Source organism: Lutra lutra, chromosome 6, assembly GCF_902655055.1.
Source record: "Lutra lutra chromosome 6, mLutLut1.2, whole genome shotgun sequence".
In the NCBI taxonomy this organism is placed as follows: domain Eukaryota; kingdom Metazoa; phylum Chordata; class Mammalia; order Carnivora; family Mustelidae; genus Lutra; species Lutra lutra.
Window position 1 is genome coordinate 99,616,930 of NC_062283.1, and position 27,988 is coordinate 99,644,917.

General features: G+C 41.0%; 1 protein-coding gene across 2 annotated transcripts; it reads left to right on the plus strand.

Annotated features, from left to right (window-relative positions):
• GINM1 (glycosylated integral membrane protein 1) lies at window positions 1-27,942 on the plus strand. Of its 2 annotated transcripts, none has more exons than XM_047732169.1 (8): window positions 1-198; window positions 11,467-11,526; window positions 11,902-11,998; window positions 19,562-19,713; window positions 20,247-20,403; window positions 20,971-21,101; window positions 22,467-22,630; window positions 27,569-27,942. In XM_047732169.1, the coding sequence occupies exons 1-8, from the start codon at window positions 79-81 to the stop codon at window positions 27,681-27,683; spliced, it is 996 nt and encodes a 331-aa protein (XP_047588125.1). In that variant the 5' UTR covers window positions 1-78; the 3' UTR covers window positions 27,684-27,942. The 2 variants fall into 2 exon arrangements, with proteins under 2 accessions (XP_047588125.1, XP_047588124.1); XM_047732168.1 differs by having other exon boundaries at window positions 2-198; window positions 20,968-21,101.
• The last annotated feature ends 46 nt before the right edge of the window (window positions 27,943-27,988 follow it).

Consider the following 27,988-nt stretch of genomic DNA (forward strand, 5'->3'; position numbering starts at 1 on the left):
GTAGCCTCGCCCCGCCCCGCCCCTCGGGCTGGCACGGCCCTCAGCTCCCGGCCGTCCGCCGCCGCTGGCCTGTCCAAAATGGAGGGCTCCCCGCCGGTGTCGTTTGCCCTCCGGCTACTCCTGCTCGCGGCGCTGCCGGCCGCCGGGTGGCTGAGGACAGCTACCCAGGAGCTGCCACTGCGGCCCCAAGCCCCGCAGGTAGGGCAGGGCGGGCGCGCCTCGGCCGCTCCTTCGCACGGATCCTCCGGGGAGGCCCGGGCCGGAGCGGTAGGACGTCGGTGTCAGCATCGACGCTTTTTGCCACCGGCCGGCAGGCCAGGGGAAGGAGTCCGGGCGTCCAAGAGAGGAGTGGGGAGAAGCATCCAAGGAAATGGGGGCAGCCTGGGAAACGGCAGCGAGAGAGCGAAAAGGGTTACTTAATGTGTGGTTAAGCCCAGTGCCGCGAAACTTGGGGATTCTCAGGGCAGTCCCAACCGTTGCTAGCCGGAGGGGATTTTGCCGTCGAAAGTACGCGATCACAAGGGCTCCCAGCCTTTTGTAATGGCGCCTTCCCGGGGTAGAGCCGGCCCTGGGGCTGCGCAGTGTTTGGGAAACGTCGAAGTGGCTGGGAGAGAGGACAAGAGCGATTCCAGGCCACCTGTCTGCTCCTGCGGCGGCGGGAAGCACTGCCTTCCCCGCGGCGTTCAGGGCTCCGGGGTGCGCCTACTCCGGGTCCCAGACGCACCAGCCTCCGCTGGGAGCAGGCTGGAAACTCACTAATCCCATGCTTTGCGGGTAGGGCCCAGTAATCTGTGTCGGTAAGCCCCCCAGGTTGATTGTGAAGCAGCTGAAATTGGATAACCACTGCGCCCTTGTACTGGAGGGTGGTTGGTTTTTCTCGCTTTCTCGGGGCAGTCATGTTGAAATAAACCAGTATTTGCCGTTCATCGATTGAATGTATGGTTGGGAAAAGCTTGAAGATTTTAAAATGGGATTTTTTCCAGAATAAGAAACAATATAGGTATACTTTTTCTTACTGCTCAAGACTTGAATACTCTAAATTCAGGGGTGACTTACAGCATAAATATCACTTCAAAAAAAATTTTTTTTTTTTACTTTGAATGACATTATTTTCTCTCTGAGAAGAAAAATAACGAGCATATCTCACTTTCAGTTCTGCTGGGGCATTTCGGGAAGGCACAACAATGCAAGCCCTAAGAACCACTTGTATATGAAATTCTATATGGATCACAGTGCAACTGGTCAAAATATGAATGTGATTGCTGAGCACCAAGACACCAAATAAAAATGAAAAGATTCTTAAGGTTCTGGAATTCCACTGTTTTCCAAATTTTTTTCCCATTTTTTAAAAGATTTTATTTATTCATTTGACAGACAGAGATCACAAGTAGGCAGAGAGTAAGGGGGAAGTAAGCTCTCCGCTGACTGGAGAGCCCGATTCAGGACTCGATTCCAGGACCCTGAGACCATGACCTGAGCGGAAGGCAGAGGCTTTAACCCACTGAGCTACCCAGGCGCCCCTGTTTTCCAAATTTTAAAGCTTCATCCTAGTCCCTTGTGAATCCAAGGATACTTAAGTCTGTCCCCATATAGTCTGAGAAAAATGCATTTTGACTGCAAGCTGAAAGTACATTGCGCTTTGAGCTTAGTGAGCTCATCATTTTAGTTCTTCCTTTTTATGCCATCCTTCCACTTTTGGAAAGTCCAGATCTAAACTCAGAATTTCATAGATGAAAGAATGCTGAGCAGGGAGAGGGAGAATCGCATTCCTTGGAAATGTTTATATGGGAAACTGAAGCTTCTTGATCTAAATTGTTCAATGTTTTAGTTTTTTAATTTTCCTTCCTTTCTTTTTCCTTTTTTAATGTTTAAGCCCCAGTGCAGGAGGACTTTAACTCAAGACCCTGAGATCAAGACCTTAGCTGAGACCGAGTTTGATCCTTAACCGACTGAGCCACCCAAGCAACCCTATGTCAAATATACAGAACATTTGAAAGAATGTTGTGGTGGTCACCAGATTAGATGAGGTCTGTCCAGTAGACTTCAGTATAATGATGGTGTTTGCTCTGTCCATTACAGTCGCCACTAGACTACTGTGGTTAGTGAGTGCTTGAAATGTGGCTGACCAGGGCGACTGAGGAACTGAGTTTTTAAATTTTAATTTTAATTAAATGTAAATAGCCACATGTGGTTATTGGGTATGTACCATATTGAATAGCACAAACTTTGGCCACCGTTAACATTTTATTATACTTTATGCTTTATCATGTATCTGCTCATCTGTTCATTTTTTGTATCTAACGTGATGTGAATGTAAGAAAACTGAAAGTTAGGAAAATTCTCTCCATATCCCCTCAGTATGCTGAGCTACTGGATTATAGGCATTTTTCTGTTTTGTTTACATGTGCAATTGTTAGAAGTTGAGGTTACACAGATTGTAAAATAATGCAAATTTTTGTAGTACATGCTTCTAATATTAAAATAGTTTTGTCACCAAGGAGAGGCATCCAGAGGACACATACTTTCTTATATGTGTAAATATTTATTTCGTATATTTCCCTGAGACTTAATTCATTTATTTTAAATGAGGTATCTATTACCTTTGTCCTTAGGAAGCTATGTGTACCAGCTGGGCATCTTGTGAGTGAAGGAAGTAGAGGAAGAATTGAAAATGGGTGGGTAGAAACTTCAGTTCTGCCACCCACTCTTTAAGTCACCCACTCTTTAAGTCTCTGCCATCCTGGCTCACAAGCTTGAACTTCCAGTTCAGTCAGAGGTTCTCAGAGCAAGAAATAGGACCTATCTCTGAACTTGGGCTCAGAAGGCAGTAAGGGACCCAGTTCACCTCTGAAATGAAATCATTCAGAAGACTAAAAAATTTAATTGAATTTGGTTCTGGCAAAATACAGCAGGATAGTGTCTGTTAATTGTCTTTTACAAACCCCAGATTTTACTAGGCGAGTGATCTATGTAAGTGCAGTAAATTACTAACAATATAGTGTATGTTCACTACTGAAAGGCAGAAGCTATGAAAAGGTTCCTTAGAATACTATCATTGGAGGGTTCTCCCTGGGCTGTTAGAAGAACAATAGAGTGTATAGTTGATGGATCCTCTAGTTTGAAAAGAGGAATTTTTGGCTGGAATTAGAACACAAAAACTATAACCATCAGTTTGATGACTTACTGAGTGTTGGTTTGTTCTAGAGATGAGTGTAATTGGTTCTGGCCCATGCTTAGTTCTAGATTAGGATGGACCCGGAGAAAGCCAGGCTGGTTCTGAAGCTTCGTAGGCCCCCACGTAGGTTGGCAAGTGTACCAAATGTATGGTATGGACTTTCCATGCTAGAGTCCTGTTCCTTGAGTAGAATCACGTCAACCTCATACAGGTGCTTCAGTCTCATTCTCTCATTTGTTGGAAGTGTATAAAGTATTAGAGATAGTCATGGTGCCAAGAGATACTCTTGTATATTATTTTGATTATGAATAATTTTCCTATTTTCAAAGAATACCCCCTGGAAAAAAATATTTTTTATTCTAGATAACAGTGTCTAACTGTGAGTCAACTTAGGGAAGGATTTGTTTTTCAAATGACAAATTGTGAACCCTGTGAGTATTGGTGAATACTTATTAAAATAGTGCTTTCTTCTCTTTAGAAAGCATGTCATTGGAAGGAGGAGGAGTCAAGATGGCGGAGAAGTAGCAGGCTGAGACTACTTCGGGTAGCGGGAGATCAGCTAAATAGCTTATCTAAAGATTGCAAACACCTACAAATCCATGGGAGATTGAAGAGAAGAAGAACAGCAATTCCAGAAACAGAAAATCAACCACTTTCTGCAAGGTAGGACTGGCGGAGAAGTGAATCCAAAGCGACGGGAAGATAGACCGCGGGGGGAGGGGCCGGCTCCCGGCGAGCGGCGGAGCAACGGAGCAAAATCAGGACTTTTAAAAGTCTGTTCCGCTGAGGGACATCGCTCCAGAGGCTTAACTGGGGTGAAGCCCAGGCGGAGTAAGCGCGGCCTCAGGTCCCGCAGGGTCGCAGAAGGATCGGGGGTGTCTCAGTGTCGCAGAGCTTACCGGTATTAGAACGGGGAAGCCGGCTGCAGAGACAGAGCCGAGGAGTGACTCTCAGCTCAGGGTTGCCTGGAACCGGTCGCGGGCTCGGTCAGCTCGGAGCGCGGCCGGAGGCCAGGGTGAAGGGAGTCATTGGGCGCTGTTCTCTGAGGGCGCACTGAGGAGTGGGGCCCCGGGCTCTCGGCTCCTCCGGGCCGGACACCGGGAGGCCGCCATCTTTATTCCCGTCCTCCGGACTCTACGGAAAGCGCTCAGGGAACAAAAGCTCCCGAAAGCAAACCCGAGCGGATGACTCAGCGCGGCCCCGGGTAAGGGCGGTGCAGCTCCGCCTGGGGCAAAGACGCTTGAGAATCACTACAACGGGCCCCTCCCCCAGAAGATCTACAGGAAACCCAGCCAGGACCAAGTTCACCTACCAAGGAGAACGGCGGAATTCCAGAGGAGAAGAAAGCAAAGCACGGAACTCATGGCTTTCTCCCCATGATTTTTTAGCCTTGCAGTTAATTTAATTTTTTTTTTCTTTTTCAATTTTTTTTTCTTTTTCTCTTCTTCTGCTAAATTTTTTTTAACTTTTACCATTTTCTTTTTTTTAACGTTTTTTAAATAGTTTATCTAATATATATATATTTTTTCCTCTTTTTATATTTTTTTCTTTATCGGCTTTCTTTTTTTTAATAGTTTTTTTTTCTTTCTTTCTGAACCCCTTTTTATCCCCTTTCTCCCCCCTCACAATTCAGGAACTCTTCTGATTTGGCTAAAGCATATTTTCCTGGGGTTGTTGCCACCCTTTTAGTATTTTACTTGCTCCTTCATAAACTCTTATCTGGACAAAATGACAAGGCGGAAAAATTCACAACAAAAAAAAGAACAAGAGGCAATACCAAAGGCTAGGGACCTAATCAATACAGACATTGGTAATATGTCAGATATAGAGTTCAGAATGATGATTCTCAAGGTTCTAGCCGGGCTTGAAAAAGGCATGGAAGATATTAAAGCAACCCTCTCGGGAGATATAAAAGCCCTTTCTGGAGAAATAAAAGAACTAAAATCTAACCAAGTTGAAATCAAAAAAGCTATTAATGAGGTGCAATCAAAAATGGAGGCTCTCACTGCTAGGATAAATGAGGCAGAAGAAAGAATTAGCGATATAGAAGACCAAATGACAGAGAATAAAGAAGCTGAGCAAAAGAGGGACAAACAGCTACTGGACCACGAGGGGAGAATTCGAGAGATAAGTGACACCATAAGACGAAACAACATTAGAATAATTGGGATTCCAGAAGAAGAGGAAACAGAGAGGGGAGCAGAAGGTATATTGGAGAGAATTATTGGAGAGAATTTCCCCAATATGGCAAAGGGAACAAGCATCAAAATCCAGGAGGTTCAGAGAACCCCCCTCAAAATCAATAAGAATAGGTCTACACCCCGTCACCTAATAGTAAAATTGACAAGTCTTAGTGACAAAGAAAAGATCCTGAAAGCAGCCCGGGAAAAGAAGTCTGTAACGTACAATGGTAAAAATATTCGATTGGCAGCAGACTTATCCACAGAGACCTGGCAGGCCAGAAAGAGCTGGCATGATATATTCAGAGTACTAAATGAGAAAAACATGCAGCCAAGAATACTATATCCAGCTAGGCTATCATTGAAAATAGACGGAGAGATTAAAAGCTTCCAGGACAAACAAAAACTGAAAGAATTTGCAAATACCAAACCAGCTCTACAGGAAATATTGAAAGGGGTCCTCTAAGCAAAGAGAGACCCTCAAAGTAGTAGATCAGAAAGAAACAGAGACAATATACAATAACAGTCACCTTACAGGCAATACAATGGCACTAAATTCATATCTCTCAATACTTACCCTGAATGTTAATGGGCTAAATGCCCCAATCAAAAGACACAGGGTATCAGAATGGATAAAAAAACAAAAACCATCTATATGTTGCCTACAAGAAACTCATCTTACACTCGAAGACACCTCCAGGTTTAAAGTGAGGGGGTGGAAAAGAATTTACCATGCTAATGGACATCAGAAGAAAGCAGGAGTGGCAATCCTTATATCAGATCAATTAGATTTTAAGCCAAAGATTATAATAAGAGATGAGGAAGGACACTATATCATACTCAAAGGAACTGTCCAACAAGAAGATCTAACAATTTTAAATATCTATGCCCCTAACGTGGGAGCAGCCAACTATATAAACCAATTAATAACAAAATCAAAGAAACACATCGACAAGAATACAATCATAGTAGGGGATTTTAACACTCCCCTCACTGAAATGGACAGATCATCCAAGCAAAAGATCAACAAGGAAATCAAGGCCTTAAATGACACACTGGACCAGATGGACATCACAGATATATTCAGAACATTTCATCCCAAAGCAACAGAATACACATTCTTCTCTAGTGCACATGGAACGTTCTCCAGAATAGATCACATTCTTGGTCCTAAATCAAGTCTCAACCGGTATCAAAAGATTGGGATCATTCCCTGCATATTTTCAGACCACAATGCTCTAAAGCTAGAACTCAATAACAAGAGGAAATTTGGAAAGAACCCAAATACATGGAGACTAAACAGCATCCTTCTAAAGAATGAATGGGTCAACCAGGAAATCAAAGAAGAATTGAAGAAATTTATGGAAACAAATGATAATGAAAACACAACAGTTCAGAATCTGTGGGACACAACAAAGGCAGTCCTGAGAGGAAAATATATAGCGATACAAGCCTTTCTCAAGAAACAAGAAAGGTCTCAGGTACACAACCTAACCCTACACCTAAAGGAGCTGGAGAAAGAACAAGAAAGAAACCCTAAACCCAGCAGGAGAAGAGAAATCATAAAGATCAGAGCAGAAATCAATGAAATAGAAACCAAAAAAACAATAGAACAAATCAACGAAACTAGGAGCTGGTTCTTTGAAAGAATTAATAAGATTGATAAACCCCTGGCCAGACTTATCAAAAAGAAAAGAGAGAGGACCCAAATAAATAAAATCATGAATGAAAGAGGAGAGATCACAACGAACACCAAAGAAATACAGACAATTATAAGAACATACTATGAGCAACTCTACGGCAACAAATTTGACAATCTGGAAGAAATGGATGCATTCCTAGAGACATATAAACTACCACAACTGAACCAGGAAGAAATAGAAAGCCTGAACAGACCCATAACCAGTAAGGAGATTGAAACAGTCATCAAAAATCTCCAAACAAACAAAAGCCCAGGGCCAGATGGCTTCCCGGGGGAATTCTACCAAACATTTAAAGAAGAACTAATTCCTATTCTCCTGAAACTGTTCCAAAAAATAGCAACAGAAGGAAAACTTCCAAACTCATTTTATGAGGCCAGCATCACCTTGATCCCAAAACCAGACAAGGATCCCAACAAAAAAGAGAACTACAGACCAATATCCTTGATGAACACAGATGCAAAAATTCTCGCCAAAATACTAGCCAATAGGATTCAACAGTACGTTAAAAGGATTATTCACCACGACCAAGTGGGATTTATTCCAGGGCTGCAAGGCTGGTTCAACATCCGCAAATCAATCAATGTGATACAACACATTAATAAAAGAAAGAACAAGAACCATATGATACTCTCCATAGATGCTGAAAAAGCATTTGACAAAGTACAGCATCCCTTCCTGATCAAAACTCTTCAAAGTGTAGGGATAGACGGCACATACCTCAATATTATCAAAGCCATCTATGAAAAACCCACCGCAAATATCATTCTCAATGGAGAAAAACTGAAAGCTTTTCCGCTAAGGTCAGGAACACGGCAGGGATGTCCGTTATCACCACTGCTATTCAACATAGTACTAGAAGTCCTAGCCTCAGCAATCAGACAACAAAAGGAAATTAAAGGCATCCAAATCGGCAAAGAAGAAGTCAAACTATCACTCTTTGCAGATGATATGGTACTCTATGTGGAAAACCCAAAAGACTCCACTCCAAAACTGCTAGAACTTGTACAGGAATTCAGTCAAGTGTCAGGATATAAAATCAATGCACAGAAATCAGTTGCATTTCTCTACACCAACAACAAGACAGAAGAAAGAGAAATTAAGGAGTCCATCCCATTTACAATTGCACCCAAAACTATAAGATACCTAGGAATAAACCTAACCAAAGAGACTAAGAATCTATACTCAGAAAACTATAAAGTACTCATGAAAGAAATTGAGGAAGACACAAAGAAATGGAAAAATGTTCCATGCTCCTGGATTGGAAGAATAAATATTGTGAAAATGTCTATGCTACCTAAAGCAATCTACACATTTAATGCAATTCCTATCAAAGTACCATCCATTTTTTTCAAAGAAATGGAACAAATCATCCTAAAATTTATATGGAACCAGAAAAGACCTCGAATAGCCAAAGGAATATTGAAAAAGAAAGCCAAAGTTGGTGGCATCACAATTCCGGACTTCAAGCTCTATTACAAAGCTGTCATCATCAAGACAGCATGGTACTGGCACAGAAACAGACACATAGATCAATGGAACAGAATAGAGAGCCCAGAAATGGACCCTCAACTCTATGGTCAACTCATCTTCGACAAAGCAGGAAAGAATGTCCAATGGAACAAAGACAGCCTCTTCAATAAATGGTGTTGGGAAAATTGGACAGCCACATGCAGAAAAATGAAATTGGATCATTTCCTTACACCACACACGAAAATAGACTCAAAATGGATGAAGGATCTCAATGTGAGAAAGGAATCCATCAAAATCCTCGAGGAGAACACAGGCAGCAACCTCTTCGACGTCAGCCGCAGCAACATCTTCCTAGGAACATCACCAAAGGCAAGGGAAGCAAGGGCAAAAATGAACTTTTGGGATTTTATCAAGATCAAAAGCTTTTGCACAGCAAAGGAAACAGTGAACAAAACCAAAAGACAACTGACAGAATGGGAGAAGATATTTGCAAATGACATATCAGATAAAGGGCTAGTGTCCAAAATCTATAAAGAACTTAGCAAACTCAACACCCAAAGAACAAATAATCCAATCAAGAAATGGGCAGAGGACATGAACAGACATTTCTGCAAAGAAGACATCCAGATGGCCAACAGACACATGAAAAAGTGCTCCATATCACTCGGCATCAGGGAAATACAAATCAAAACCACCATGAGATATCACCTCACACCAGTCAGAATGGCTAAAATTAACAAGTCAGGAAATGACAGATGCTGGCGAGGATGCGGAGAAAGGGGAACCCTCCTACACTGTTGGTGGGAATGCAAGCTGGTGCAACCACTCTGGAAAAGAGCATGGAGGTTCCTCAAAATGTTGAAAATAGAACTACCCTATGACCCAGCAATTGCACTGCTGGGTATTTACCCTAAAGATACAAACATAGTGATCCGAAGGGGCACATGCACCCGAATGTTTATAGCAGCAATGTCTACAATAGCCAAACTATGGAAAGAACCTAGATGTCCATCTACAGACGAATGGATAAAGAAGATGTGGTATATTTACACAATGGAATACTATGCAGCCATCAAAAGAAATGAAATCTTGCCATTTGCGACGACGTGGATGGAACTAGAGGGTATCATGCTTAGCGAAATAAGTCAATCGGAGAAAGACAACTATCATATGATCTCCCTGATATGAGGGAGAGGAGATGCAACATGGGGGGTCGAGGGGGTAGGAGAAGAGTAAATGAAACAAGATGGGATTGGGAGGGAGACAAAGCATAAGTGACTCTTAATCTCACAAAACAAACTGAGGGTTGATGGGGGGAGGGGGTTGGGAGAGGGGGTGGGGTTATGGATATCGGGGAGGGTATGTGCTATGGTTAGTGTTGTGAAGTGTGTAAACCTGGCGATTTGCAGACCTGTACCCCTGGGGATAAAAATATATGTTTATAAAGCTGTAAAAAAAAAAAAAAAAAAAAAAAAGAAAGAAAGGATGAATCCCCAAGTTTTGTAGCAACATGGACGGGACTGGAAGAGATTATGCTGAGTGAAATAAGTCAAGCAGAGAGAGTCAATTATCATATGGTTTCACTTATTTGTGGAGCATAACAAATAGCATGGAGGACAAGGGGAGATGGAGAGGAGAAGGGAGTTGAGGGAAATTGGAAGGGGAGGTGAACCATGAGAGACTATGGACTCTGAAAAACGATCTGAGAATTTTGAAGGGGTGGGGGGTGGGAGGTTGGGGGCACCAGGTGGTGGGTATTGTAGAGGGCACAGATTGCATGGAGCACTGGGTGTGGTACAAAAATAATGAACACTGTTATGCTGAAAAAAAATAAAAAAATTAAATAGAAAGCATGTCATTAATAAACTTAAATATTTGAGTAACTGCTTTTGAGCATTTAGTGCCTCTCAAGGATTGTGAACAGTACATACTTGTCCACGGGCACAAGGGGTCCTATTTCAGAGGAGTTAGAGCAGGGGTGCCTGGCTGGCTGTCGTAGGAACACGTGGCCTTTAAATTTGAGCCTCACGTTGAGTGTAGAGATTACTAGGAAAAAAAAAAAAAAAGAAAAAAGAAAAGGGGGTGCCTGAGTGGCTTAGATGGCAAGTGTCTGTCTTCAGCTCAGGTCTTGATCCCACGTGCTGGGATTGAGCCCCACATCATATCCGGCTCCCTGCTCAGCGGGAAGCCTGCTTCTCCCTCTCCCATTCCCCCTGCTTGTGTTCCCTCTCTTGCTGTCTCTCTCTCTCTGTCGAATAAATAAATTAAAATGAAATCTTAAAAAGAAGAAGAAGGTTTAGAGCAGTTTTGTTTATGAAAATGAGACTGTTGGAAACGACTCAAATGTCCATGGATAGTGGAACAAATAAGTAAATTGGTAATCATATGATGGGCTTTTACACAGCACTGTAAATAAATGTCTTCAGCTGCATGCATCGAAAGTTTTAAGTAAAAAATGTTCCAGAAGAATCCATACAAAATTGTTCCACTTACATAAAGCCTAGAAACAGATAAAACTAAACAACATATTGTTTGGAGAGAGACAAGCACAATAAAACCATAAAGACAAGCAAGAAATGATGAAAATGGAGGGGAAGGAGGGGAACAGGACAGAGAAGGTCACGCAGGAGACTTAAAAGGTGTAGACGATACTCTGGTTTTTAACCTAGGTAGTAGGTACATGAGTGTTAAGTTTGCATATTATATGCTTATAAATGTGACATTTCATAATGAAGTGGAAAAAATACAGATTAGGAGAAGGTGGAATTGTGAATAAGGGCATAATAAAGGCTGTGAAAATAAAAATGCTGGGTTTAAAAAAATGTTCTTTTGATGTTTTGAGTGATGATACTAAATATAGTTGAGGGGAAAAGAAAAAGAATTGAGCTATTCTTACTTGGTGGAATGCATACCTATCCACTTCGTGTATGTTTTGCAGGACAACATCAGAATTAACGTAACTACCCTGAAAGATGATGGGGAGGTATCCAAAGAACAGGTTTGTCTCCTTTTGATTTTGTTTTAGTATCACTGAGCTAAGTAGTAGGTAGCCTCTGTTACTTTTCCCTGCACATCTAATTTAGTTAGATAATGTATTTTTTTTTTTTAAAGATTTTATTTATTTATTTGACAGAGAGAGATCACAAGTAGATGGAGAGGCAGGCAGAGAGAGAGAGAGGGAAGCAGGACCTCTGCCGAGCAGAGAACCCGATGCGGGACTCGATCCCAGGATCCCGAGATCATGACCTGAGCCGAAGGCAGCGGCTTAACCCACTGAGCCACCCAGGCGCCCTAGATAATGTATTTTTGACATGAAGAATTTGTCATCATTTATACACCATTGGAATTAATGTATATGCTGCTTTATTTTAAGGTTGTTCTTAACATAACCTATGAGAGTGGACAGGTATATGTAAATGACTTCCCTGTAAATAGTGGTGTAACCCGAATAAGCTGTCAGACTTTGATAGGTGAGTACTACTGAATTATTTCCATAATTGTTCTGTTTTTAGTAATACTAAATTTGTGAAACACGGGTTTTTTTGTGATGTATTTTCATTTTAAATTAATAATATACATCATTACTGCAGTGTATAATAATACTAATGTGTTTAAAATTCAAATCCTACTTTATTTTGGTTATTCCTGGCATATTCACATTTTTTTCCCATGAGATTGTCGTTGTCCGGAGCTGCATTTCTGGTTGGTTGATACTAATGTAAGAATATAAAGAGGGGTAATAAGTGGAGATTTACAAGTAAGAGGCAAAATCTTGAAGGAGTACTTATCACAGTTGGGAGAAAATAAAGAGAAAAATGAATTGTTGCTCTAATTCTCTGGTTGCTTCTACCCTTATGTCCAGATAATATTTTTTTAATCTTTTAAAATCTTGGGTTGTTTAAAGACAAGCAGATATGTTATGTTGTACCACAGTATTTGAAGGAAATAAGGAGTATGAGAAATATGTACAGTAGTCTTACTGCCTGTTTTAATATATGCATTTAAGGCAGTACATTTTTCTCTAAATAATTGTATTTTGTACTTAATTTGTTACGTACTTTTATAGTCACTCGGCTCACAGTGTTTTCCAGTTATTTGTAGTGAGAGTTCCTTGTCCTGTGGGTCATTTAGAAGTTACAGTGCTTAATTCCTAAATATTTTGGAACTTTTTACTGTTTCCACCTCTGTCATCAGAGGTGCATGGTGTATAATTTTAACCCCTGAAATCAGAGACTTGCTTAGCAAGATAGTCAGTTTTAGGAAATGGTGATGTCCAGGTGTCCTTGAAAAGAAAGTACATCATATAATTACTTGAATATGATGTTCTACATACGTTGGGTGAAATTTTTTGTTAGTTGTGTTGTTCAGTCTGTTAGGGAAGTACTGATTTTTGTTCATTTGTTTGCTCTGTCATTTACTGAGAATGTACGTTAAATCTCCACTATGTAGATTTGTCTGTTCTCCCAGCTGTGTCAATTTTTGCTTTCTATCTTTTGACACAATATTACCAAATGCATACAGATTTGAAGTGGTATGTCTTCCTTGTAGGTTGACTTTTTTATCATTATAAAATGTCTTTATCTCTAGTGATACTTTTACCTTTAAGTCAACTTTATCTATATTATTTTAACAGCAATTGCTTTTTGGCCTGGCAGGTGGGAGGAAGATGCATTGTTGTGTGGTATCTTTCCATTTTTTTTCAGTCTTTCTGGGTCCTTACAATTCAAGTGAATCTCTAATAAGCAGCATATACTGATGGGTCTTATTTTAAATCAGTTTGTCAATCCGTCTTTTATTTGGGATTTTGATTTATTTATATTAATGTTATAACTAATATATTTGGATTTAAATCTTTTTTTAAATTTAAATCTTTAATCTGAATCATTTGTTTCCTGTTTGTGTCCCACCTATTCCATGTCCCTTTTTCTTCTCCTTTTGGCCCTCTTCTGGGTTTTTTATTTTTTCTTTCATCATTTCCCTCTGTCTTGTTGGTTTTATATTATTTTCCTGTTCTTTTAATGGTTACCTCTGAGATCAATAAACTAGTATTTTTATCACTTCTCAAACAAAGCAAGAACCTCAGAACATGGAAACTCCATTTATTCCCTTTCTGCATTTTTGCTGTTACTGTCATACATTTTAACTCTTTGTGTTCTTAAATCTTAATATTATGCATCATGCCCCTGATTATGCAATGTGATTGTTCTTATTATTTCTGTAGTCCAGTAATCACTTATGTTTACCTCAATGGTTGCCCTTTCCATCGCTCTTCATTCCTTCCTGAATGAAGAAATGAAGAAGGGGAACAAGAAACACACACATGTACACTCAAAACTCAAAACCCACACTCAGGGTGCCTGGGTGGCTCAGTGGGTTAGGCTGCTGCCTTCGGCTCGTGTCATGATCCTGGGGTCCTGGGATCGAGTCCCACATCGGGCTCTCTGCTCAGCGGGGAGCCTGCTTCTCCCCCCCCCCCGCCCCCGCCTCCAGCCAGCCTCTCTGCCTACTTGTGATCTCTGTCTGTCAAATAAATTAAAAAAAAAAAAAAAAAAAAAACCCACGCTCACTTAGTGTATATGTGTTTCATGTTCCCATCAGGGCTCATTTTTCCCCTGCCTAAAAAATTCCCCTTAGTAGGGGATCAAGAAATCCCCTTAGTGCAGATTTGTTAGCCATGAACTATGTGAGCTTTTATTTGAAAACATCTTTACTTTGCCTGCATTTTAGGAGGATCTTTTTACTGGATGGGAAAACAGAGGATAGAACTTCATAGGTTAGCATTTTAAAGACCAGTTTCATGGTCTTCTCACTTCTGGAGTTTCTGTTGAGGCTCATTGCTCTAGGATGGATAATAAGGTTTTGTTTTGTTTTCCTGGTTGCCTTTAATATTTTTTTCTTAGTCTTTGGTTTTCAGTAGTTTTACTGTGATGTGCCCAAGTGTAGAGTTCTTTAATCTGTGACTTCCTGTCTTTTTGGGAAAATTTTTGAGCATTATCTTTTCAAAAAGTACCAAAAGTCCTCTTTGTTATTCCCTTCTTGCTTTTCATTTACATGTATGTTTGACTCTTCTCATAAAGTTCCATATAAATTTTATACTGTTTTCTGTTTTTTTCTATCCTTTTTTTCTTTTCATTCTCTCCGCACACTAATTCATTAGCTCTGCCTAATTGAGTTATTTTCATTTACTGGACTTCTAGGATGTCCATTTTATTCTTTAAAAATTTTTTTTTCTTTTTTCTTTTGTTTTCCATCTCCTGCTCAGGCCCCAGATATTGGCCCAACTCTCCCCGCACCCACCGATTTTTAAAAAAATTTTATATATATATTTTTTCTAGATTTTTTAATTTATTCACTTGACAGAAATCACAAGTAGGCAGAGAGGCAGACAGAGGGAGAGGGGGGAAGCAGGCTCTCCGCTGAGCAGAGAGCCTGATGCAGGGCTCATCCCAGAACCCTGAGATCATGACCTGAGTCGAAGGCAGAGGCTTAACCCACTGAACCACCCAGGCGCCCTAATTTTGTATTTTTAATTTTGCTTTTAGTAGCTTGCACTTACCTGGTGAAATTATTCATTTTATCACATATTTTCTTTTATTTAAAGATTATTTCTTTATTTTAGAGTGTGCATGAGCAACGGGGCGGTGGGCGGGGTGGGGGGGGTTCCTGGTCTGAGGGGCAGAGGGACGCGGGAGAGAGTCTCAAGCAGACTGCGCTGTATAGGAGCCCAACGCTGGGGGCTGGATCCCACGACCATGAGATCACCACCTGAGCTGAAACCAAGAGTTGGGTGCCCAACCCACTGCACCACCCAGGCACCCATTATTTCTTTTCCTTCCTTCCTTTCTTTTTTTTTTTTTTTTTTTTAGATTTGATTTGTTTGAGAGAGAGCACGAGCAGGGGGAGGGGCCGAAGGAGAAGCAGACTCCCTACCTAGCAGGGAGCCTGACGCGGGGGCTCGATCTCAGGACCCTGAGATCATGACCTGAGCCTAAGGCAGACGCTTCACTGACTCAGCCACCCAGGCGCCACTATCATCTATTTTCTTGAACCTATTACTTTCAGTAACTTTATTATTTAAAGTAAGATTTACTTTCTTTTTTTAAAGATTTTATTTTTTTATTTGTCAGAGAGAGAGAGCCACAGGCAGAGGGAGAGGCAGGCTCCCTGCTGAGTCCTGATCCAGGACTTGATCCTAGGACGCTGGGATCATCACGACCTGAGCTGAAGGCAGACGCTTAACCAACTGAGCCACCCAGCCATCCCTAACTTTAAAATTAAAATCTGCCCAGTCTAATTTTTTGAGCCCCTCTGGATCTGTGTTTTCTTTTGATCCTTCTCCTTCAACGTATGTATTATTTTTGATATTGTGTACAAAAAGTTATAAAGTCTCCAGATATTATTATCTTACTCCAGAGAGGATTGACTTTAACCCCTGGCAGTCATGATAATAAGGGGCAAAATACCATAATTTTTAAGTCGAGGATTGGGCTGACTGAAGGCTGGGTTCTTATCTCTGTGAGGCTTAGTCTATTTCTTATTAACTGTTTTGCCCCAGGTGAAGCTCATCGTAGGTCCCGAGTGACAACTGGAGGTGATTAGGAGGGCCCCCTGTTGTATGGGCCTCACACTCCACTGTCATAAGCCTGCCAGGGTTCTGCTTAGCTTCTTAGTGTCTTAGAGGCTTGGTTTCTTGGCCCACCGACGTACTAATCAGCACATGTTTCTGCAGGAGAAGACTGCATAGAATGTTCGCTTACTTCTGTTCTTCCCTTCTCTCTAGGATCTTGTAGCCATAACCTTTATTTTATGCCCCTCTGCATGGGACTGCCCAAATCTGCCCATTCAGCTCTGTTCAGCTTCTCTGCCTCTGAGTCCTTACTTCCTAATGAGCTTTGCAGCTTCTCTAGCTGTCAAGGTTGAGAATCTGTAAATGTCTTGTGGGGGCGCTGGCTGACTTTTTAGCTCTCTGCTGCCTCTAGACAGATGTGGGTTTTGAGTGTATATGAGTGTTTCTTTTTTTACATCTTTTCTGGTGGCTCTCAGTGAGAAGGTTAGTATACAACAAGCTAATTCTTCATAGCTAGGAAAAGAAGTGCTGTTGGTGGTTTAAGTAGTAATTCCATTGATGGCATATGCATTAGGAATTTGCCACTGGGTGTGACCCAGCTGCCCTCTGTAACAGTTTAGTTCTAAACTTAGTAGGCGACAACAGTCTCTTGGTTCCTGTAGGTCAAGAATCTTAGCTTGGCCTACCTGGGACATCTGGCTGTCCTGTAAGGTTGTAGTCCTCTCAAGGCTTTGCTGGGGAAGATCTGCTTCCTAGCTCACTCACGGCTGTTGACAGGATTTGGAACTGTGGGACCAGGGGCGCCTGGGTGGCTCAGTGGGTTAAAACCTCTGCCTTTGGCTCAGGTCATGATCCCAGGGCCCTGGGATCGAGCCCCGCATTAGGCTCTCTGCTTGGCCAGGAGCCTGCTTCCTTTCCTCTCTCTCTGCCTGTCTCTCTGCCTACTTGTGATCTCTGTCTGTCAAATAAATAAATAAAATTTAAAAAAAAAACAAAAAACTGTGGGACTGAGGCCTCCATTCCTTGCAGGAGGTTGGCCAGAGGCCTCCCTCCTTCCCTTGCCGCATAGACCTCTCTGTTGGGCATCTCACGAGATGGCAGCTGGCTATATTGGCTGGAGGACAAGGGAGGCCGCCAGCAAGAGTGAACCCTCACAAGACAGAAGCTGCAGCCTTTATAATCTAATCACAGAAGTGACTTCCCGTCACATTTACTTTATTCTATTTGTTAGAAACAAGTGACTGGGTCCAGACCATACTTGGTGGAAGGGAATAACGCAAGGACATGAATTGCCAGACTCAAGGGAAGTAGAGAGCCATTTTTTAAAGCTGCCTACCATAGTCAGGAAAGTCAGAATATCAAGGGCTTTTGTGCTTTTTAATTTTATTTTATTCTCCAGCAGGGGTGCCAGATTTGGGGGCTGAAGAGTCACCACCTTGGTGTCTTTATATGACTGCATTTTCTCCTCTGTTGAATCTCTTGTGCCCTTGTGCACAGCCTTTGGGCAGACAGATACACTGACAAGAAGCATGCTGTTTTGTGAGCAGGACCAATGGGCAACCAGGGAAAACGCAGAGATGGACAACAGGAGAGGGGAAGTTTTACAGATAGAAGCCTTAGAGGAGGGGAGGGAAGGAGGTTAGGCAGACCAGAATGAGAGAGCAGCAAGTGCCCCCAGAAGGAGCCTGAAGAAGGACCATTCAGAGAACTACCAAATTAGTCAGAGGGATGCCGCTGGAGGTGTCTGAGCAAGGAAGCTGTGTAGTCAGAACTCGTTACAGAAGATTAATCGGGCTCCTCTGTGTGAATGCTTTGAAGGGAGGGGGATTGAAGAAGGGAATAGTTAGGTAACCATATGTTGGTTGAGTAGTTACTGAACCACATATTCCACCCCCCCACCCCAAACCCACCCCCGGTGGAAGGGAGAAATATAAGAGAGACTGGACCTGGGGTGGCCTGAAGGAAGCAACTAACTGGATACAGAGAATGAGGGTGCAGAAGTCAAATGTAACCTCCTAACTTCTGTCCTTGCAAGTTTGGAGGAGGGTGGATTTATTTACAGAAACAGGGAAATAAAGGAGGAACAGTTTTGTGAAGATTTAGGTTGAACTAAAAGGTTAGGTCACTTGGTTCTTAATGGAAATGTCTGTACCTGTTTCAAAAGTTAGAAATGGTAGTCTGTACCCCCCAGAGATTTTGATTTATTGATTGGGATGAGGCTTGGGCATCTGTACTATTCCTCAGTGGATTCTGATGCATAGTTAGGATTTAGAACCCCTAGACTGGGATTTAGAACCACTAGACTGGTTTCGAATAGTATTTGTAACTGATGATGGCATATTTATTTTAAATTAAGTATGTCTGATTCTGGATAGAATCACTGCTGAATAAAAGCCCCAGAATATCGAACCCGACGCATACTGTCAGGGGAAGGCTGCCTAGTAAGGAGACAGGCTTATAAACCAAGAGCTACACTGCAAGAAAGTTAGTGCTTAAAAAAAGGCACGAACTCAGAGATACAGGGATACAATAGCTAGAACTCTTAAGTAGGAGTTTATTAAAAATGGATGAGAAGCGAGGGACTAGTAGAGAACATTCCAGATAAAGGGAAGAGCCCTAAGGACCTTAGGGAAGAGCATAGAATCAATTTAAACAGCTGGATCTGTATGCAGACTATCCATCTGGGTTTGTTTTTGGCTGACCATCCTCATAGGGTAACATTTGAGAGACTAACGTTTGAGAAGCTAAATGCTCCTTTTCCACTGGTTTCACTGATGTATATTGATTTATCTTTTCCTGTAGTGTTTTCTGCCTCCGGAAGGTCACCGCTGGCTCTGTAGACCAGCTGCAGCTGTCACGCCCCTTCTCCACTGCTGTGTTTCGAAGGCTCTCCGCCAGAGAGGAGTCTGGCCGGCAGCTGATCCTGCCCCTCTGTCCCTTAGTGGGGAGGAATTACAGGGTGGTCCCAGCCTCTCCCTCATCCCTGCCCTCCAACAGCAACAGGTCACTTATTGGAGAAAGAATTGAGAAAACAACTTAGTGTCCTCACTGCTTTGGGGTCCCTAGATCCCTGGAGTTTGTGATGAGTGAATGGATGGATGAATGTACTTACTTTACTATTACATGGGATTAGCTCTGTCTTCTGGTTGCTTTGTAAGTAGTTATGCCTTGTTCGTTCCTCCTTGACAAACTATGTAAAGGAATAGGAATGATGTTGCTAGTGTGGTAGTCTAAAGACCATCGAGCATTTTTCCCTTTTCAGCAACTGTAGACATGGTGAGGATTTGTCGAGTTGTCTTTATTTTCATAAATTCTGTAACATCAGTGAAGTCAGAGATTGAGAAAGCCAAAGAAATTGTTCTGTAACTGTCTTGTTCCATGTAAATGTTATCAAAATAATCAAACACAGCAATACATTTGGTGGCATTTGTTTTGTTCAAAGCTTTCACTACTTTTTTTCTTATAGTGAAGAATGGAAATCTGGAAAATGTGGAGGAAAAAGAATATTTTGGAATTGTCAGTGTAAGGATTTTAGTTCATGAGTGGCCTATGACATCTGGTTCCAGTTTGCAACTAATTGTCATTCAAGAAGAGGTAGTAGAGATTGATGGAAAACAGGTACGATAATATGATTATTAATTGGGAATTAAACCCTAAAGATTTATGCTGGGTATTATGCATGTGTTACATTATTGTATTATTTCTGACTTGATAAGGAAGAATGTTACCCCGATGTTGCCTGTCTGCAAGCATTTAGAATTTTTTACTTGTTTTAACATTTGTTTAGCATTTGAAGTCTTTAATTTTTTTAAAAATGACTATATTCATACATGTTTATATCACTTTAAAATATTATAAACATTAGTAAATAGAGTGATTGAAGGGATTGAATTTGGTTTATAGCTCTGCCACATTTCCCCCTGGCTAAGTAGATGAAATGGGACAGAGAGCGAGCTTTTAATACTGAACGCTAAAACACTCAGATTAAAGTTGCTAATTAAATGCCTCAGAGTGCAGGGAATGCAGAGTAATTGTGAACTGGATAAGTTTTTTAGTTAAATACAACAAAGGAGGAAAAGTTAGTTTTAGATTCTTATGGGGTTGTGCCATTATTTAAAATAAAGAGTAATTGTTTCTTTTTTCTTTCTTAGGCTCAACAAAAGGATGTTACTGAAATTGATATTTTAGTTAAGAACCAGGCGATACTCAGACATTCAAACTACACCCTACCTTTGGAGGAAAGCATGCTGTATTCTATTTCCCGAGACAGCGACATTTTATTTACCCTTCCCAACCTCTCCAAAAAAGGTACTTTGAAAGGCTGTTACTTAAGGTATTAAGGAAATTACTTCTTTAGTGGATAGCTTTCTAATCATAGTTAATATGTTTGGAAGTAGGCTTCTTTCAGAAATGCTTTATAACATTTAAGAACTTCCAGGAACCTATCTTGAGTCTTAATAGAAAGTGATCAAAACAAAAAGTGATCAGTGGTGACTGCTTAGTGACATTTTGTGGTAAATAGCTACCCTTACTCTGGGCAGTCGTCACAAAATACACAATCAGAATATCATTTAGCTACATTTAGAGAAAGAAGAATTCATTTTTTTCCACCAAAACACGCAACTTTCTGAAAATTGGACTTCTGCGTTCTGTGTGGTAGAATCATAACTGGTGTAGCTCCCTCTTACTGTCTGAGTTTATGGCTCCTTTCTGGCATTTAAACATGAACAGTGAAATGTTATTTTTTTTCTCCTATGGATGGGAAAGTATATTCTTAGTATCCTACATGTGTTTGGCATAGTAACAGTAGAACTAGGAAGAGAGACACTAGCGTGTATCTAGCGTTTTGGTGACGTGGCTCTTCTTTCTCAGTAGAAGGTGTCAGCTCACTGCAGACCACCAGCCAGTATCTCCTCAGGAATGTGGAAACCACCGTAGATGAAGACGCTTTCCCTGGCAAACTACCTGAGACTCCTCTCAGAGCAGAGCCTCCGTCTTCTTACAAGGTACATCCGGTATTCGGGATCTTTCTATTACAGACTTCTGTAGAAGGAAACAGCATTTCAGATGAGGTGGAAACCACGAGGACTGGGAGTGTGAAATGTTAATAGTGGGTGGGCTCCTCACTGTTGCAGTGTGAGGCTTTCAGGTTTTCCCATTTTCTTTTCAAGTTCCATTTAATAGTACAGTTAGATAATGATTATCAAGTCCCTGGATATCATTCTGGGGGGATTTTCAGCTCCAGAGTCATTCCCATATTCCTGTTTATTGATTCTGCGACTGCTGTCTCGAGCACACGTGTGTGTGCTCGCACGCACACACAGACACACACACACAGAGACACAGAGGCCCAGGGCCCTCAGGATCTTCACAGTGACCGAGCACACGTGGTGAAGGGTGTACTTTCCAGAGTCGGACCGCGTGGGTTTGAATCCTGGTCCTGCCACGTACTAGTTGTGTGATCTTGAACAAGTTCTTAGGCTCTCTAACCTCAGTTTCTTTATCTGTGCAATGGGGCATCCGCTTTAATCTGTAAAATCATGCAGTTGTTACCAGGATTAAATACACTGGGTACAAATGTAAGAATGTATTTCCACCTAGTAAGTACTCCTATATTACTAAGGGCGTGATACGGCTGCCAGGATATATATACGGGGTTCACACTGAGTATCTTGATACCTCCGTATGTATTAGCTCAGCCTCTTACTTGAAATAATTTCTGTTTAAGTAAGCAAGATCTGTGGTCCAAAGGATTCCAAAGACTTTTTTTTTAGGTTCCCACTGACAGTTGGGATTGCCTACTTGGGGTTGTTGTAGAAACTCTGGCCCCTTTTTGCTTCCTGAACGCCAGCATCCTCACTCTGCCTACATGCCTCCCTCCCTGTCCGTGCACCTTAGTGTCTGTTCTGACGTGTTCTGTGCCCAGTGAACCTCCCATCTGGGCCAAGAGCCACTAACATGTTTGTCTTTCTCTCCTGCTGTTGTCATCCAACTATTAGAAACCCATGGTTGCCTTTGGTCTATTTGGTGTAGACTAGATGAACCTCTTACCATTTAGCAGTAACTTTCACTTAATTTATACACAATAGTATAAATAATTGTAAAGGATAACAAAGTAACATTCCTATGCCTGTATTACTAGAACATAATTTTTTAAATTGTAAATAATTTTATCAAGGTATATTTTAAAATAAGATAGTGCCCATTTAAAATGTACAGTTAGGTAAGTTTTGATAAATGTAGGCACCCATGTAACCAGCATCACAGTCAAGATGCAGAATTTTATCATCGCTTAAACCTAGAACATAATTTTTAAAGTCTCTTAGAGATCAGATGGTACTTGGCTTGTCTAATCAAAGCTCCTCTTTTAGGTGATGTGTCAATGGATGGAAAAATTCAGAAAAGATCTATGTAGGTTCTGGAGCAGTGTTTTTCCAGTATTCTTTATGCTTCTGAACGTCATGGTGGTTGGAATTATAGGAGCAGTTGTGGTAATAACCATCTTAAAGATGCTCTTCCCAGTTTGTGAATACAAGTAAGTATTTTTTTTTTAAGATTTTATTTATTTACTTGTTTTTTTGAGAGAGAGAAAGAGCACAAGCAGGCAGAATAGCAGGCAGAGGGAGAGGGAGAAGCAGGCTCCCACTGAGCAGAGAGCCTGACATGGGGCTCGATCCCAGAGCCTGGGGATCATGACCTGAGTAGAAAGCAGCTGCTTAGCTGACTAAGCCACCCAGGTACCCCAGTAGTTATTATTTTAAAACAGCATTAGTGTTTTTAATGATTAAAAAGCGAGTTGTATTTACTGTATTTTAGAGTACAAAATATAAATATTAGGAAGGCTATAAGACGAGATAGAAGGAAAATGATGTCTGCTTTTTTCGTAGCTTGTCTTCCAACTTTTAAAGATTTTTTTTTTTTTTTATTTGCCAGAGAACATAAGTAGGCAGAGAGGCAGGCAGAGAGAGAGGGGGAAGCAGGCTCCCCACTGAGCAGAGAGCCCGATGCGGGGCTCGATCCCAGGACCCGAGATCATGACCTGAGCCGAAGGCAGAGGCTTTAACCCACTGAGTCACCCAGGCGCCCCATTTGTCTTCCAACTTTAACAAAACTAAAACATTTATTGGATATCTGTCATGAACAAGACAGTTGTCTTGGGGATTCAGATGTGAATAAGACAAACTCTACCCTCTAAGATCTTAGCCTATTAGAGAGAGAAAGGAAACATTGCATTTTAGTGAAAAATGCAATGTTAGACTAACAAGTGAAACAAGGGCTTCACCATGTATAATTTTCTACCTCCATCTATCTGTTTGTTTTTTCAAAGATTTTAATTGTTTATTTGACAGAGAAATCACAAATAGGCAGAGGGGCAGGCAGAGAGAGAGGGGGAAGCAGGCTCCCTGCTGAGCAGAGAGCCCAATGTGGGGCTCCATCCCAGGACCCTGAGATCATGACCTGAGCTGAAGGCAGAGGCTTAACCCACTGAGCCACCCAGGCGCCCTTCTACCTCGAAGTATCAATTTTCAATGAAGTGGATTTTAGAAGACTGGTGCAGCATTGCTTGTAACAAAGCAAAAGCAAAAGAGGAAACCTCTGAACTGTTTGTCAATGGTGGCTTAACTGACTAGCAAGCAATTCACATGTGCAGTGGGATTCTGTGCAGCTGAGAAGCAAAGAATCCAAAATCTATTAGGTGGGGGAAAACACTGCGTAGCATATCATCCCATTTGGGTAAAACAAAAGTATTATGTTTATGCGTATATAAATGCACAAGAAACTTCTGAAATGACAAAATAAGTTACTTCTAATGAGTGGGAATGAGAACGGAGGTGGAGGTAAAGATACTTTGTTTCCCTTTCTGGATGGCTTTTTTTTTTTTTTTTAAGATTACAGAGAGAGACACCAAGAGAGGGAACACAAGCATGGGGAGTGGGAGAGGGAGAAGCAGGCTCCCACTGAGCAGGGAGCCCAACACCAGGCTCTATCCCGGTATCCCTGGGATCATGACCTGCGCCAAAGGCAGACGTTTAACAACTGAACCACCCAGGTGCCCCTGTATGGTTTTTTTTTAACCATAAGAAATTATTTTATACATGTAAAAGTGAATTTTTTGTTAGCATTTTTACAAGTTGAACAAGCAATGGGCAGCTGGCTGGCTCAGTTGCGGGAACATGCTACTCTTGATCCCTGGGGTCGCAAGTTGGAGCACCATGTTGGAAGTGGAGTTTACTTAGGAAAAAAAGAAAAGAAATTTAATAAGTTAAATAGTCATTTTAGTTGTCTTAATAGAAATAATTTTCAGTAGATAGAAATGATCACAGTTTTTGGCTTAAGTTATATTGTACCATGTTAGAAAAATCCTAGGATTTATAGGAAAGAAAAAAAGATTCAATTCAGACATTTGCTTTTCTACTTGCTTGTCGTAAGGTCTTTGAAACTCCCATTTCTTTATGTGTAACATTGAACTAAAACCTTAGAGGCTTTGTTAGAAGGCCATGATGCAAGCAAACGGCCTGCGGAGTAAAGAAATATTAGTCTCTCTCCCACTTTTTACTTTGGTTTCCCCTGAAGAATTCACATTTCCCATTTCTTTCTGAAAATGAAAATTCTGGAACTTAATAGTTTCTTCCTTTTTCCTTTGACTGCCAGGAAGCTTGGGACCTTTTTTGAACTTTTCAGGCAAACCTGCCTAGAAAACCATGTTGCACTTTTTTTTTTAATTGTTCTTTTACCAAATGTTTTGTTATGGGCATATCTGTGGGAAGAGATACAGTGTAAAATTAAAAACCAGATTTGCAGTATACTTGCGTCAATGGCAGTTGTACTAAGGTTACTTTCTGGTAGTAAAATATTTCATCAATATAGAAATACAAAGAGCATAAATTAAAATACCTCTTCATTTCCCTGTTTTTTAATTGTTGTAACTAGAGGTGATCATGGTTTTTTAGGGTGTGCATCTTTTATCCAAATTCTGTGTATTGATAAAAATGTATGGTAAACAGTATGATCCCATTTGGGTAAAACAAAAGTATTATGTTTATAATAATAAGGTTGTTTATCCGCTAGATTCTTAACTGTCCCTCACATTGCTTTATTCACTTAACAACAGGTACATAACTATCTCAGTGTGCCAGTAATTTTTTCCTTGGTCCCCTTATCAAGGCCAGATGAAAATTAAAAGAAAAATTTTTATTTCTTTTTAATGCTTGATTTTTATTTTAAATAGTCTCTACACTCAATGTGGGGCTTGAACTCATGACCCTAGGATCGAGAGTCACATGCTCCACCAACTGAGCCAGCCAGGCGCCCCTTTATTTCTTAATTTACATAGAGATGTATATCATTCTTACGTATATTTGCAAATGGGCTGTGTGTGCCCTCTAGGGCCCTATAGAAAACTCTTATCTTGGAATCAGATGGGACACTGCCACCCTCACTTCCTGTCCACCACTAGCTTTTATTTATTTATTTTTTTAAAGATTTTATTTATTTATTTGACAGAGAGAGATCACAAGTAGGCAGAGAGAGAGAGAGGGAAGCAGGCTCCCCGCTGAGCAGAGAGCCCGATGTGGGACTCGATCCCAGGACCCTGAGATCATGACCCAAGCCGAAGGCAGCAGCTCAAACCACTGAGCCACCCAGGCGCCCCCACCACTAGCTTTTATATAGTGTTGCTTTTGATCACAGCTGCCGAAGTCCAGCTTTGCAAAGATCTGACCTCACTGAAAGGAATGTGTAGTACAACCTGATGTTGAAACTGTGAGCTACCCTCCAAATGAAATCTTGAAAATCTAAAACAGTCTATAGGGCCCATGAGTCTGCAGCGCCACCCCAGGGGTCTTGGTGCATATGGGAACTTCGGCCTTAAGACCTTTTCCTCTCAGCACGTGTATTTGCTTATTGGTCCTCCTTCTGGCTGCCTAGTGTTTTCCAGCATAGCTAAACCATCATGTAACCACTCCTCCACTAGACATTCAGTATCTTCCAGTTTCATGTTCTTTTCAGTAATGCTCTCGTGTACCTGTTAAATGTACACATATCTCTTGGCACGTGTGTATTTACAGAGATAGATTCCTAAAAGTGAAATTACTGGGTCAAAGAGTATGTGTATCTTATCAACAGCTGACAGCAGTCTTTTTTGTTTTTGCTACTGTGGACAAAAATATAGTCTCATTTTAACTTGCCTTTTCTTTTTCCTTGTGTCCTCACTAGCCCAGGTCTAGTGGAGTCTAGCATCTTTGTGATAATTGGCTGTGTATTTCTCCTGTGACATGCCTGTTTATAACTTTTACCTGTTTTTGTTTTCTATCATCATTGGTATGTGGGAGCTCCTTTATCTGTTATACACACATAATATCTATTACAATTAAAAAACAATTTTAATTAACATATAATGTATTATTAGCCCCAGGGGTACAGGTCTGTGAATTGCCAGGTTTACACTTCACAGCATTCACCATAGCACATATCTTCCCCAATGTCTATAACCCAACCACCTCTCCCTCCGGCAACCCTCAGTTTGTTTTGTGAGATTGAGAGTCTCCTATGGTTTGTTTTATTACAATTTTTTTTTTTAATCCCAGATTACGATTTGTCTTTTGCTCTTGTTTCTGGTATCATACAAAAGTTTTAAATTTAGGCTCAGAGCAATTCATGGCTTTCCTTTGTGTCTTTTAGGATTTTAAATTTTTCTTAAGTATACCTTTCCCATCTTAAAATTACTTTTCTTAAAACTTAGGTTTTTACCATCACTTGTGTATAGGTTAAGCTAGTTATGATTTAGTTTTTGCTTTCAAAACAGAGGCCATTGTTCCAGTTGTAATTTGCCCAGTGAATCAGAATGCTACCTTACTGTGAATGCAGTTCCCACATACATTCATCTTATTTCTGGACTCTCTTCTTCGCTGCTTTGTCTCGTGCTGTGCCACTAGCACGGTTTTAATTACTGTATTGCTTTAATAAAGCCAGGCAACTATCTCTGCTCTCCATTGTTCTTTTTTTTTTTTTAAGATTTTATTCATTTGACAGAGAGAGATCACAAGCAGGCAGAGAGGCAGGCAGAGAGAGAGGAGGAAGCAGGCTCCCCGCCGAGCAGAGAGCCCGATGTGGGACTCAATCCCAGGACCCTGAGATCATGACCTGAGCCGAAGGCAGCAGCTTAACCCACTGAGCCACCCAGGCGCCCCTCCATTGTTCTTTTTAAAAAATGTTACAGCTATTCTTGCTGTACTCCCTTGTGAACTTTCAGAATCAGCTTGATCAGTTCCATAAACAACTACCTTCTGTTGACATCTTGATTGGGATGATACTGAACTTGCAAAACGGGTCTTGGATCCAATCCAGAGACCTCCTCCTTGGACAGGTACTTAAGTAACAAAAGGGAGAATACTGTGTAAAGATCCTTGAGGTAGCCTTGTCTTGCTATGAAACTGTAGACAGGAAATATTTAATTTCTGTTTTTATATTTCAGAGGAATTCTTCAGTTGGATAAAGCAAATGTTATACCTGTCACAGCTGTCAACTTATTTCCAGATAATCCTGAGAAAAAAAGAGCAGAAAACCTTGGAGATAAAGCATGTGTTTAAAGCACCATCACAAATCATGGACTCTGAATTAGTCTTTTGGCTCTAAATTTGCCACTTGAATAGAATTTTCTTTAAATAGCTAAGAATCTGTTTATATACTAGGGAAGTTGCTAAGCTCCTAAAACTGCCTAAAACTTGACCTTTAAAGTGACAAGTTAAAAGTCACCTTATTCTGTAACAGGGCTGGCTATTCAGATGATGAATTAAAGGAAATTTAAATGAAGTGGAAGAGAAGACATGAAGAAACTTCAATCTTACCCAAAAAAAAAGGACAAAATGCCATGTGCCAATACTTTTCAAGGTGC

Bases quoted from the DNA above. Each gene is read 5' to 3' on its own strand.
- GINM1 (XM_047732168.1), top strand. From the start codon at position 79: ATGGAGGGCTCCCCGCCGGTGTCGTTTGCCCTCCGGCTACTCCTGCTC. The intron at 21,102-22,466 runs GTACATCCGGTA...CTCCTCTTTTAG, and splicing joins AGCCTCCGTCTTCTTACAAG to GTGATGTGTCAATGGATGGA. The intron at 22,631-27,568 runs GTAAGTATTTTT...TTTATATTTCAG, and splicing joins TTCCCAGTTTGTGAATACAA to AGGAATTCTTCAGTTGGATA.